Here is a 13,779-nt window from a genome sequence, read left to right as displayed (position 1 = left end):
TTTGAAATGCTCATGTAAATTCATCATTAAAATCATTGAAGTGTCAATAGTGAATTCCAGTGCCCACACCACAGTTTAGTAAACCTTTACTAAGAATGATCAAATATCTCAAAAACAGCCATGAGGCACCAACCACCCCAATAGTATATTAGAATACATACTGGATATTTATCAGGGACTTTATCAAACTGATAATCTAAAATAAAAATTAGCCATGCTTCTGTGGTATATCAGTTGATGTCTTTTTATCTCAAGCTAATGGATTTGCTTGTAATCAGATATGATGATCCCTATTCAGAATATCAGACTGAGCAATATGAGGTACTAGCTGGATACCCGTGCTTCACTATGAAACTATGTGATTGGGCTTAGTTTTTGGAGAGGAAAATAAGGAGAAAAAAATTCTGGCTCTGCCTACCAGCATCCATCAGTATTCATATGGCTAGCGTCCTGTCAGTGTGTGAGAGAATTGAGGGTTGTTTGGAAACTGAAACAGTATTTACTGTGTGAGCAACAAGGAGACAGCAAGGAGCCTGGGCATGGCTTAGCTCAACTGTTCTGTACTAAAGCTGGTTGCTGCTGTGAAACTGAAACTGGAACTCCTCTCCTCTGCTTGTGTTTTGCATTTGGAACAGATTTCTTTTCAGGTGGGGGCAACAGAGCGTGTTAATAAATACTAATGTTCTGATGGTCATTTCAAAAAATCCTTTCTTAGTGAGCACCTAGAAGCCAAGAGGAACATGCATGCCAAATTTCAAGTTTGTAGGCTTTACGGTTCTGGAGATTTTGTGGTGATGCATCAGTGGTATTTCACTTATATAGAGAGAGTTTCTGTGGCCCTTACCTGCTGAATTTTGGTATACATTGACAAACTATATTATTACATAGGAAACTATATAAAATTATATATTGTTATACAGGAAACTATGTTGTTAATTAGTATGGAATATATAACATTTTTCTTATATGCTCCGTATACCTTTTCTTATCCCGTGATATATTATCTAGAGATAATTTGTAGCCCATTCTGATCAGGAATATTTACTAGTACGGTTGAGAATTTTATTTTATTATTGATAGAAGGTGATTCTAGGATAAATTGGAAGATCTGCCTTCTATTTCAGTACTGAAGCATAAAGATCTAATGCACTGCCCAAGGCTTAGAATCTTGTATGTATGCAGCTTATGCGAGAATTTGATTGGTAAATAATGTTAATTCCTAAACATAGCCTTACTTCCCTTAAATCCTAGGAGATAGATGAATATATTAGCCAGGCCCGTGACAAGAGTTATGAAACTATGATGCGTGTTGGCAAGCGAGGATTAAATCTGGCAGCAAATGCAGCAGTTACTGCAGCTGCAAAGGTAACTCCTTATATCTGTATTTAATATCTGCCTTGCTTGGTAATTTTGGCACTTCCCTTCCCTTCATTTTCTTACTTGTCGACCAGCTACATGCCATTTGGTCTGTTTCTTCATGTTAGAGGAAGGACAGTCCCTTCATTTTCTATCCAAATTGTGTCATTGATTTTATTGCCTTTGTATTTAGTTTTTCATCAAAGATTCTTTCAATGTTCCCCTTAAGATGCATTATAATGTAGTACACATGGATAATTATAACTAGGAGTTGTGTTTTAAAGGGCCAGGGGGTTCTGTCTGAAAAACTTCGGAGCTTCAGCATGCAAGACTTGACTTTGATCCGAGATGATGACACAATGCATTTGCAAAGCCCCGAGTCACACATGCATACGTCTTCTAAGGGCCATCTTGAAACTATTGATGATTCAGGTTAGTGAAGTCAGTCTCTCTTAAATTTATTGATTTATATGTCTGATCAAACTAAGCACTGATGGTGGTTTATAATTTAAAGCAACACATGAACACACAAAAGATAATTCAACATACAATAAATGAAAACAGATAAATAAAAATCAGTACCTGTTATAGAAATGAATTGGCAAGAGACTTATTTTTATATATTAATGCTTTATAAATGACTTTATATTGTTCTTAGGGTGCAAGTATAAGAGCCTTTGCATAAAAGTTTTAAGAGTCTGTCTTAGAAGATAATTTACGTCTCTTTTTCCTGAAAAAAAAGAAAATATTATCTCCTGCATCACGTGTATTTTTAAAGTGCATAGTAGAGAAAAAGAAAGGCTGCTTAGAATAGATGGGTTGTGAAGCTACTGCTGCTCTTCAGTTATAATGGAGCAGAATGTCAATTAATGGGGTTCAGAAATACATTTAATTTCATATTTCCCTTGACCTTGAGTTCAATTCCTGTTATATAAATATACTCTTTTTCCCCTTGCCTCCCAAGGCCTCTTATCTTGAGTATCTTTTTCCCCACTATTGTTTTTTCTCCTTAGGTGCATCTTATTTCTCTTCATCTGAGGACATGGCTATGACTCAGAGACATAATGGAACACAGTCTGATTCTAGAACTGAACCATCTGATGATGATACAGGAGACAAAGTTCCCAAACGAACCCAGAGCCTTAAAGCTCCTAAGAAAACAATAAAGACTGAGGTGAGGTGTCCTGCCGTTGTATGGATCCGCTATGTGTAGATTGCAGCTTCTTAAAAAATAAAGGGTATAAATAATTGAATCATATAATGGCAGAAACTTACAGGCTTCACCTTGCCACACTTTCCTTTTTACTTTTCCACTAAGGCTTTAATACAGCGTCTTCCTTTCCCAATAAATCAGCCTTCATTTTTGTTTTACATTATTTTTCCACTCAACCAGAGTTTAAATAAATGAAAGAACTCTGATAAAAAAAACATTCCTGTCTAGATATGGGTGTTAACCATTTCCTTATAAATAGTAACATGTGGCATGATTTGACTTGATACCATTACGTACATTGCAATTTCATCACTGTCTGGAGAGCAAACTCTTCCTTGAAAATGCTCACCTGAATACAATCAGAACTGAGACTATACATTTTTCAATTGGGGGTCAATATCTTGGCTGCAGAAGCACCCTTCTCATTAGGATATTTAACTAACAATACTAGTTCTATAGGGGATGGACTAACTTAACCAACTAGTGATGAAACTTCATTCATCTTCTGTTTTTTTAGACATAATTAATTTGTTTTCAGGAAAGAAACAGAAATTAAATTCAATTAATGTGTTTAAGGCTGTTCAGCTAAAATTGCTTACCCAGCATTCACTCTGATTATTAAAATTCACCAGAAAAGGAAGAGAAGGAATAGAACAGAATTACTCAAATCTCCATACCACTCAAAGGGGCAGTTTAAAGAATTAAAATGGAAACAATTCTCCTCCCTTTCCTTTAATGAGACAATTACAGCATTTAGAGTTGAAATGTTACCCCCATAGAAATATAGCTGCAGTTAGTGATTATTGTGTCTTCTGATTTTAAAATCAAAATCAGAACCGATAAGCACCTGTGTTCTTCATCCATGCCTTCTGTCTCCATATTTAATTGTTTAAACTCTTAACCCTTGAAAGCAGTTCTGCTACCTGAACTGAAGAGGTGATTAGAAGGAAAGACTCCTGTTCCTTTTTCTTAATTCCTTGTCTCTTCATGCTAAAATTGCTTAAGCTGATTGCTTGGATACTTATTAAATTTCTAGTTCACCTTCCCAATAAAAATCTTGCTAATAAAAATGGTATTACAATAATATTGACAATAGTAAAATAAGCATACAATGTTACCTCTGTTTTTATTTGAATATGTTACTGCTGTTACATAACTTCCAGAGATCCCAATCACTAGTACCGTTGCTAAGAGTGGTAGTAGTAGTAAAACAGAGGATTTAAGACCCAGCATTTTTAGCAGTGCTGCTCAGTTTTTGAAGCTGTTCGCTCAGTGGCCAATTAAACAAAACTGTTTTTTCAAAATATATTTTTTGCAATTACTGTAATGTAATGTTGTGCATCTCTTGCTCCACAGCCTCCACAGAAGGCAGTGAAAGCCCGTCCCAAGAAGAAAGCCACAAGCTCCACTGCTGTTGGCGAATCGGCCTAAGGACAATCCAGCTGAAAGTCTGTCCCAGAGCGCTCTTCTGCCACTGTGAGGGACACTCTCCAAGGAATGGGAGCTGGGATCATGTACATAACAGCTACCGCTTTGTAGAGCTCATTCCCAGGCGAGATGGTGATTGAAATTTGGCACACAAATCAGAGGATGGCCATCCTCAGGAATTACATCCTCTTCATCTCTGTGATGGAAAATGCTAATCTGTCTGTATATAGCCTGTTGTTTTGGGATTCCCTCTCTATGAGTAACCCTAGTAGAGAAACTCTTTGCTGGAATACCTCTTTAATTAGGGTTAGAACCACTTTTGGCAGAGAGGCTGGTTAAAAAAAAAATAGTGCAATTGAAATTCTAATTTGCATGGAGAGCTCCTGATGTCATGATTTAGCTGCTATGGGGAATTGTTGGGAAGTGCCTGAAGCAAGGTGACTGGTACTGAAAACTATTGTTTCAAAAGTGTTTCCGCAAAAGAAAGAAGAAGTGATAGTTGGCTCTAAACGCAACACCTTCACTGTCCGTGAAGTGGGTTTTAGCAAAGAATTTCTTGGCAGGGGTGGGGTGGGTGGGCGGGCTGCCGTGACTTGAGGAAAAGACTAGTAGTGATGAGAATGAAAGTGGCTGGCTTTGCTACCAGTATCTGGTCTTTCTATGCAGAAGCCTCTTTTGCTTGGGTGGAATTATTGTGACTTTGCTTATGTTAAGTATTGGAAAGGGGAAATGTTTTTCACAAGTAGAGGAAAGGTGATAAGACTAAGTGAATCATGATTGGAATCCTACAGGAACGCCTGAGCCTAGATCACTCTCTCCAAAGAGTTAGAATCCTGAATAATTACAATCTTAAGTATCAAACCTTTGGGCCCCTTCTTCAGAGTTGCCTTGATACGTTAGGTTTTATAGATTGGTTTGTTTTCTGTAAGAATTATTTCAAAGAAGTGGTTATGTGAAAGCAGTTGGAGGATAGTAAGCTGCATGGTACATAAGTTTCTGCTGGCTTTTGTTTGCAGTCAGAATATAAGTTGAAGTTAATCAGTACCTCCAGGCAAGCTGGCCAAAAATAACAATCCTTTTTGGAGTTGTTCTGAGTGGCATTTTGTAATAAGTGGTAGGACATTTCCACTTATTCTAAATATTCAGCTTATTCAACTCTCAGGAATTACTACTTTCTACCATCCAAATCTTCCATTATTCTCTACTTGTGCTATTAATTTGGTACAGACAATATTGTTTGATGTTAGGTGACCACAAGAATTCAGATTTTATATAGAATGATGAAAGTACCTAATTTGGTAATGAAACACCTGCAAGAAAGCAACCAAGCTCAGAGAGAAACAAGGATCCTCCAGAATTATAATAAAATCAGTGAAAGTAATCCTTAAAATGTACTGTTTCACAAACTTCAACATAAATACAATAATCTAAAGTTAGGAAGCTTAGATAAATACTGGTGACTCTGATTTTTATTAGGGCAGCTCCATTTTATGAATACTGTATACATCAAGGCCATCAGTCTTTAAAGATGAAGCAAATCTTTGCCTATTAGGTTTATTCACAAGATCTTAGGTGGCAGTACCAGCTTTTAGATATCCAACATAACCCTTCAGTGTATTGTTTGAAAACTTTTTTCCTAGCACAGGCTACCACATTTACTAATTTTCAAACACGTTTGTTCAAATTAATCTATACTGAGTTCAGTGGGAAGCATACTTTCCAAAGTTGCCTCTTTAAACTAATTCTCATTTTGCATTGTTGTTATAAGATGCAGAAATCATTAAAATTACAAAGGAATTTCCTCTAAAGAAATAGTTTTTTTTTATTTTACTTCCAGTCAATTACTCATCCATCCACTTGTGTTGAACTTCTGGTTTGGACATCTGTCAGTTTTTTTTCCGCAAGAACAAAGAGAATATTCACAGTGTATTTGCTGTTCTCTTTCCTTCCCAGCAGTGTTTAATGCCAAAGAGTTGGCAAACAATTTAATACATTTTCTAATTTGTCAAGGATGCCCTAAATATGAAATTAGCCTTTTAATAGTTGGAAGATTGAGTTTGCTGAGAATAAAAATGTAGAAGGCTGCTGTACTTTCTAGTTAGTTGATTGCTCTTTCCCAACACTGCAATTATTCTTGAGTGGACCTGTTTATAAGGGGTTTTGGTATGAAACAACTCCATTTCTAAATATAAAATATGATTAGGGAGGAGAAGTGCAGTTGGAGTCTGGCTTGACTGTACTGAAAACCTTTGTATTTCTGCAGTATTAGAGAGGGAGTTGTGCTCCCTTCCAGAGTGAAAGATGCATGGCTTTATCCAATTGCTCTTTGTGTTTTACAGCACATTCTGGTTTTTTGTTTATACATGCCTTTTATTTCTCACAACATGTATATTAGATTGCTCCTGGGAGTCGTGATTCTTTGTTTGTCAATGATTTGCACAGAATTTAATGGATTAGGTTCATAACCACCATTCTTGTACATTATTCTCTATTTCTGCAGTGACTGTTAGTAGTACTTTCCTGGATAATTAAAGCTCCTGCAAGAGGCTTGTCATTCTATAAGTTCACCTTCTCCCCATCCCATCAAGTCTAGTCTTGAGAAAACTTCCATTGTAAATTTTCAAATTAGCCTGCCCTGGATACACTTGTCATTTACATTATTTGTTCATGTTCCCATTGCAGCCTAGTTTGTGTGTGTGTGTGTGTGTGTGAAATTCCCTTCTCACCCCATGAATTGTCTGCGTCTTCATCAATCTTGTGTCTTCTACCAGAGGCATGGATGTTTAAGGGTTTTGTGCAGTATCTTAGCTCTTCCTAGCACTGTACTCTTCTAGGCAGAGGGCTCTGATGTTGGAGCCCTTCTCCTAGCTTAAGAGCCTTTGGGACCTTTTTGGCCTTTATAATTCACATCCTCTCTAGTTCCTCCTTCAGGCTGTGGTTCTTTTCCAGCATCTCATACTCCTCTTTCCTGATGTTTCTGTCACTTGACATATCTATCACCCAGGGGTGGGATTCAAATTTTTTTAACAACTGGTTCTGTGGGCGTGGCTTAGATGGTGGGTGTGGTTTAGTGGTCATGTGACTGGGAGGGCATGGCTTGGTGGTCCTGTTATAGGCTGGGCGTGGCCAACTCAATATAACTCACATCAAGGCACGCATCTCCTTGCCTGGCCTCTCATGACTGTGGGGATGCTGCAACAGTCGTAAGTGTGAAAAAATGATAATAAGTCACTTTTTTCAGTGCCCATTGTAACTTTGAATGGTCACTCCACACAAGCAAAGTACCAGCAAAGGAGAGGAAAAAAATTCCAGAGAAGTTCCTGAGACAGGAAGTCTAATCCTGCCAAGCATGTAATAAGGGTTAATGGAGAGGCAGTTTCTGTAAGCAACACCAGAATCTTTCCTTCCTGCCTTCCTTACAGGATTAGGCCAGTAATTCTTCTAACAACCAATTCTCCGAACTGCTTAGAATGTTAAAAACCGGTTCTAGCGAATAAGTGCGAACTAGTAGAATCCCACCCCTTCTATCACCACCGCTATCTACTGGTCCTTGTCTCCCTCCCTCCCTCCCTCCCTTCCTTTCTTTTTTCCTCCCTTCCCTTCCCTACTCTCTCTTCCTTCCCCTCCTCCCATGTGTATTTGTGTATGATACTCATGACTATTCACTTTTTTGACAAGTTTTCTTTCAAGAACATTATATCACTGACCTGCATTCAGCTTTGTAGGTATATGTTACAGCCTTAAAACATCTTTCATTTTGGTTGTCAGTCTGAATTTAAAGGATGTGGCAGCTGTGTTACATGGTTCCTGTATATTTGGCTTTGTGTTCATTTCAGTGCTGAAGATGTGGCTTCTTTTAACTTATTTTTGTATTAAAAACAGTGTCCATGATATTCATCAACGTTATTTGAACTTCTATTGCAAATGAGAGGAATATTAGTATATTTCACATGGCTCTTATTCATTTCTGGGTTTTCAAGATTCCTAGGATGATTCAGTGCAGTAGATTGGTATTCAAATTCTTTATTTGAAATTCTTTTTTCTGAATGAATGCAGCCAAAACACATGGTATTAAATATATAGTTTCATATTTTGCTGAGTTTTAAAAACTGTAAGTATCAGTTGAAACAAAAAAAGGAACTAATCAGGTATGGACATATAGGGAATGATGTCTAAGTTGTTCCTTGTACACTAGACCTCAGCAAAAATTTCCTTTCTCCAGCTGCTAATTGATATAAAAAGGAAAAATCTAGTTAGGTTCAGTGAAAACTTTAAGATTAAATGTTTGGCATGGAAAGAAAGGAATAATTTTTATTGGATTCTTAATGCAGATCAATCTCCCTTTCCAGCAGTTGTTATTTATAGTGAGAAAAAGTTACACAGATTACCTGTTAGTAATCCATTCTGGGAGTGAATAATTTCCTTGCATATAGCATACCAGATCTAAAAGATAAAAATCTGAACAGCAGCTACTGGGTAACAGCAAAGAATTAGAATTTATTGTCATCTAATGATCCATCAGAGATATTTTCAATCGTCCTAATAGCCCTATTAAATACATTTTTGTTAAATTCCAATACTGTATGGACAATTATTTGGACTATTGTACAAATATGTGGTATGAAAATAGAAACACTGTGAAGCATATGTGCATATAAAAAGATATTGTAAAACTACAAAAGATGTAGAAAATGGCAACAGCTCCCCTCTGTGGAAAGATTACAATGCTGGTTTTTCTGTTTAGAAAAATGGCAAGTAGGAGGAATATGATAGCAGTTTATGGAATTATGCGTAGCTTCTTCCCTCTTTCATAGTATTAAAACTCAGCGCCATGCAGTGAGGTTAAATGAGGAAGTTCAGGACAAATAACTTTCAGCATTTCTGCACACAACTCATAGTGGACAACTTTGAGGGTTTGGATAAATGCATGGAGAATCATATCCGGCCTGGACTGTTGCAGGATTGTGATGCAAAATCTAGACTTTACATACTAGTATGCAACAGTAAAGAAAGTACAAAAAGACAAAGTTTGCATTGTGATGTCACAAGTTTTACCATTTTGGCTACATTAGAAACAGACACATAAGTGGAGAATAATTATTAATTATGACAACTATCATATGCTTCTGATTAATTCTGGCTAAGGAGCACAAAGGAAATTATGCTGTTGCCTTCATCTTCTGTTTGAGGACTTCCCATAGGCATTTGCTTGATCAGTGGGTATTTACCTGATGGGCTGTTGATACAATAAAGCTGGACTGAAATATTATAATATTAGTACTTTATGCTGAAAGAGTCTGACAATGAGACTGTTACAAAGAAACTGATCATTATTTCAAATTTGCAACTTCAGTTCACATTCATTTTATAAAAACAGCTCTTGATTTTCCCTTCTAACTTGCAATTCTTGATTTGCCCTTCAGAATAGAAGAACTCAACGCTTATAGATTATCTTTGGCAGCTTAATAGCAATGTAGAGAGCTCAGGTTCTACAGAATCATAGTACATACCTTGTTATTCTCGATGCCAAATCCCAAAATCCATTTTAAAATTCCCACCAAATTTTAATTGTGAGAATTATGGAAACCAATCAGATTAGTTGTATTCATTTTAATTATAGTTCCTTTACCCTGGTTAGGTTCACTGTACAACAAATCACTCAAAACCAAGTGTAACCCTCAGGCCCATGAAAGGTGGTACAGCCATTATTGAAGAGGGTGGTAATAATATAATTCTTACCCTGCATTCTTATCATAGTCTTCCTGTTGTGATTTATATCATTACAATTAGAAATTATAATGTTATTTAGAGCAAGAATAACATGTCTGACTACCAAAAGGTTGGATTGTGTTATTTTATATATAAACCAAAAGGTTGGATTGTGTTATTTTATATATAAGCCAGACAGTGTCAAATATTTATTCAGAAATTCAATGCCTTTTATATTTTCAACCAGTGCTGCTTGTATGGGGTAGAATAAATATGGACAAAAGCTTTTATTTCAGTTTCAGGAACAAATGTACTTTCTTACAGTGCTTAGGATGAAACATTTTTTTTAATACCATGGCTATGGTATTCAGGTTTTTGCCTTTGCATTATTTCTTTTTTATTTTCTTTCAGTCAAATTGGTCATAACATTAATAACAGTTGGTTTTATGTTTGTGAGTGTTCAGTGAAGCACAAAAAGGGTAAACTGTTACTGTAAGCAAACAAGACTTTAGAATTTTGCATAATCTTTCATTTTATAGCAGCTCATTAGCTGATAAAAAGCACTCCATTTTCAGTGTTGGTATATAAATCAAGTGTTCAGCAATATAATCTGTCCTCCCAAGTTCACCTCCCTCCTTTAGCCAGAATTATTGCAAGGTTTAGCCTGTTGTGTGTTTACGTTCTCACTTATGTTATGTCAAAGAGATAGTACTACAGTCATCTTTTTGCAGTCATCAAATGACTTGCTTGAATCTTCATTGGGAGCTCAAGAGAGCCAAAAATAGTGGCTTATAATACTGAAATGTCAGCAATTTGCGCTCTTTGTGGCAATCATGACAATATGGTAGTTTGCATTTTCTATGTTTCCTGCCAGAGAAAATAGCTAAAAAAAGGTACAGGGTGTCAATCATTTTAACATGTTACCTTGATTATGGGTATTATATCAGTTTTGCAGAAATCTATAAGAGCACTTGATGGCAGCAAAGATTTATCTACTGTATTTTTCGCACTATAAGACACACTTTCCCTCCCCAAAAAAGTGGGTGGAAGTGTCTGTGCATCTTATAGAGCGAATATTGCCAAAGCCCTGCCCACCCACTGGCCCCCACCCTTTGGCCTCTGCCTCCCAGCAATTTGCCTCCTTGCAGCAAACAGCAAAAAGCCTGGTCACCTTCAGCACAGCCTGATTTAGCACAAGCGGCTGATTGGCAGTAGGATCGGCCTCCCGCAATACTGCCGATCAGCTGTTTCAGGCTGCGGAGATTGCCACCGCCGATCGTCATCACCACCTCTGTGTGCCCCGTTTTCAGCCTCTGCAATGTCCCATTTTCAGCCCATTCCAGGAGGCAGGAGCAGGCCAAAAATGGGGCTTGTGGAGGCAACGAGCAACGGCGGCAATTCCTGCAGCCTGGAACAGCTGATTGGTGGTATTCTGGGAGGCCGATCCAACCGCCAATCAGCTGCTCATGCTAAATCAGGCTGTGCTGAACCTGACCAGGCTGTTGCTGTTTGCTGCAAGGAGGCAAATTTCTGGGAGGCAGAGGCAGATTTTTTGTTCTTGTTTTCCTCCCCAAAAGCTAGATGCGTCTTATGATCTGGAGCATCTTATAGTCCAAAAAATATGGTATTTGCTGCTAAGTAATCCTCACTTGGATTTGTGAAGCCCTAATCTTCATTGTTCATTTAAAATTGTATGGATTGTTTTTAATACCTCCCCAACTGCTGTGAAAAGTCCTCAGCATAAATACTTGTTGAGTTTAGAGAACAGCTTTTCAAAGAATTGGAGAAAGTATCCACTTATACATCAGTATGTATAACCTTTAGACAGAGAGAATGTGAATGAAGTACTACCTCTTGGCGGTGATCTGTCATTTATTAATATATTTAATGTTTTGAAATAAAAGATCTTGAAGCTTGAAATGAACCAGGAGACAGAGGTGACTTGTGATATGGGTAATTGATTTAGCCCCCATCCCTTGACTTGTATGAAAAGAAGAAAATGAAAAAGTCTTGCTTCTCCTCAGCAGCCTTGCAAGTAAGGCTGCATGTGCTGTTCCCCAGAATAACTGACTGCAACAACTGTCTGCATTCTTGGGAAGAGGAAGAATATCTTTTACTTCTGAACACAGCAGGGTAGAACAAGGAAATCTAACTTGCAGAATAAATGATTGGATGAGATTCTCCCACAGGACAGATATGACTAAGCTGAGGAATAAAAGGGGATTTCCAAGATGAGATAATAACTACTTGTTCCCAAGTTCTGTTTAGACTTGGAGGATGAGTCAGCTTACATGAGCTGATACAAATAGCTCAACCTGTTGGCAGCCAACTTTGGTGAAGCCCTGTCTTCCTCTTCTTGAGCAAATGTTCAGTAGAACACAGCTCAACTGCTGCACACCATTATATCAAGTATCATAGTTGAATAAGCAATGACAAACATTTCCTTCACCATTTCTCAAGCATACAGTAAACTATTTTCAAGCAATCATCTGCATAGATATTTGCCATGCCCACCCTGTCTGATAACTTGACTCTTCTTAAAAAGAAGGAGGCTATTACATCTTTTCTATTCACTGCCCTCACAGCTGCTGATTTAGGGAGGAGATATTGCCGGTCTCTTCCATCTTGCAGTGAGCTCCTTAGGATATTGCTCTGTCTGATGCAAATTAGTTTACTAAACCAGGAAAGATTGTGTTGGGGTCTTTCCCTCCTCTGGGTATCATTATTCTGACTCACGGAGCACCTGTAAAAATATTTGTATCTCACCTCTAAAAAGATGTACCTTCTGCCTTATAGGAGGAGACTGTTGCCTCCTCTTTTTGGGGAGGCAACCATTCTTGCTGTATGTAAAATTGCTGCATTCCTGAAAAGAATATCCTTCTTTTCTTTGGCAGACACCCTTATGCCTATTTTCACTCATGCCAATCTCTATATTTTGCCATAACTGACGTCTTTAAAAAAATATGTGGATAGCAAGGATAAATCATGGTAAGAGCAAATATTCTGGAAATTTTGTTCGTGCATTAAAAATGTGAATTGGGATTCCAGAATATGGATATTCCTACCTAATGCCTGAGTACTATATGTATGTCAGAACCTCTCTGCAACTCACTCATCTACTGTATATTATTTGTTAATCTTTAGTAATGATTTAATTGATTTTTGCAGGCTCTCGGTGGTTTATGAGACTTATTTCTATCACTTTCTATCATTTTATTAATGTTCACAGTTAGCTGTAATCCAGCAAGAAAAGTATTTGGGAAACGTTTATTTGCATGGTTACTTGAATAATTTTAATTGAAATTGCACATACATAAGATACACACACATACTACACTATATCGCATTTGGTGGTGGAAACACCACATTTGTAAGTATTTTGTTTGAATTCTTTAATCCATTTGTTCTTGGTATGGCTTGATAATAACTCACTTGATAGAACTTTATTAGATTCTGTTTCTCTTCTGTTCCAGACCCCTTCAATCCTTTTTGTTTGCATATTTGTTACTGATCAGAATGTTTGTGTTAAATTTCCTCTGTCCTCAACAGAGTATGACAGCTATTAAGAAATTGTAATTTGAAATTAAAATATTGGGGCCAGTGAAATCTAATGTGTTGTGGAATTCCAGAACAGAGGGTGCACTTTTACAAGAGTCACTCATGCTATGAATCAATTTTCTCTGAGCCAAAATAATGATTTTTTTATGATAGATCTTGGGTCTCTGAAGCTGATAAATATTTAAACAATATTGGAACAAGTTTTGCAATTCCAGTATCAAAGCTGCTACCGTACTATTTGCAATGAGGAAGTGAAATCAGAAATAACACGGAATGTACAAAAATATATATACGTCTCTGTCTCTTCAATACTTTAAGTCATGTTGTAAGTACTAAAACATAACCTATTTCACTCTACCAGTTTCTATATTTAATTTCAGATTTTTTTTTTCTTTTTAAAGGTCCCTTTTCAAGTAGTATATCAGAATTCACGATGCTGTTTTTGTACACTGAAAGAAAATGTCACCATTTCAAACTATTTTCCCCATACTGTTTTCCAAACCATATTTGGGAAC

General features: G+C 37.1%; 1 protein-coding gene across 4 annotated transcripts in view; it reads left to right on the top strand.

Annotated features, from left to right (window-relative positions):
• REEP2 (receptor accessory protein 2) overlaps positions 1-13,577 on the top strand; it is a 29,369-nt gene extending 15,792 nt beyond the window's left edge. For all 4 annotated transcript variants that reach the window (XM_026726024.2, XM_087924134.1, XM_087924132.1 and 1 more), the window contains 4 exons: positions 1,252-1,365; positions 1,641-1,788; positions 2,370-2,530; positions 3,926-13,577. In XM_026726024.2, the coding sequence (XP_026581809.2) occupies positions 1,252-1,365; positions 1,641-1,788; positions 2,370-2,530; positions 3,926-4,000 (498 nt within the window). In that variant the 3' untranslated portion in view covers positions 4,001-13,577. The remainder of the gene's footprint in view (positions 1-1,251; positions 1,366-1,640; positions 1,789-2,369; positions 2,531-3,925) is intronic.
• The last annotated feature ends 202 nt before the right edge of the window (positions 13,578-13,779 follow it).

Source organism: Pseudonaja textilis, chromosome 2 (assembly GCF_049901715.1).
Source record: "Pseudonaja textilis isolate UNSWEBS1 chromosome 2, rPseTex1.2, whole genome shotgun sequence".
NCBI lineage: Eukaryota > Metazoa > Chordata > Lepidosauria > Squamata > Elapidae > Pseudonaja > Pseudonaja textilis.
The sequence above is the reverse complement of the archived record's forward strand: the minus strand, read 5'-3'. Positions and strand labels throughout refer to the sequence as shown.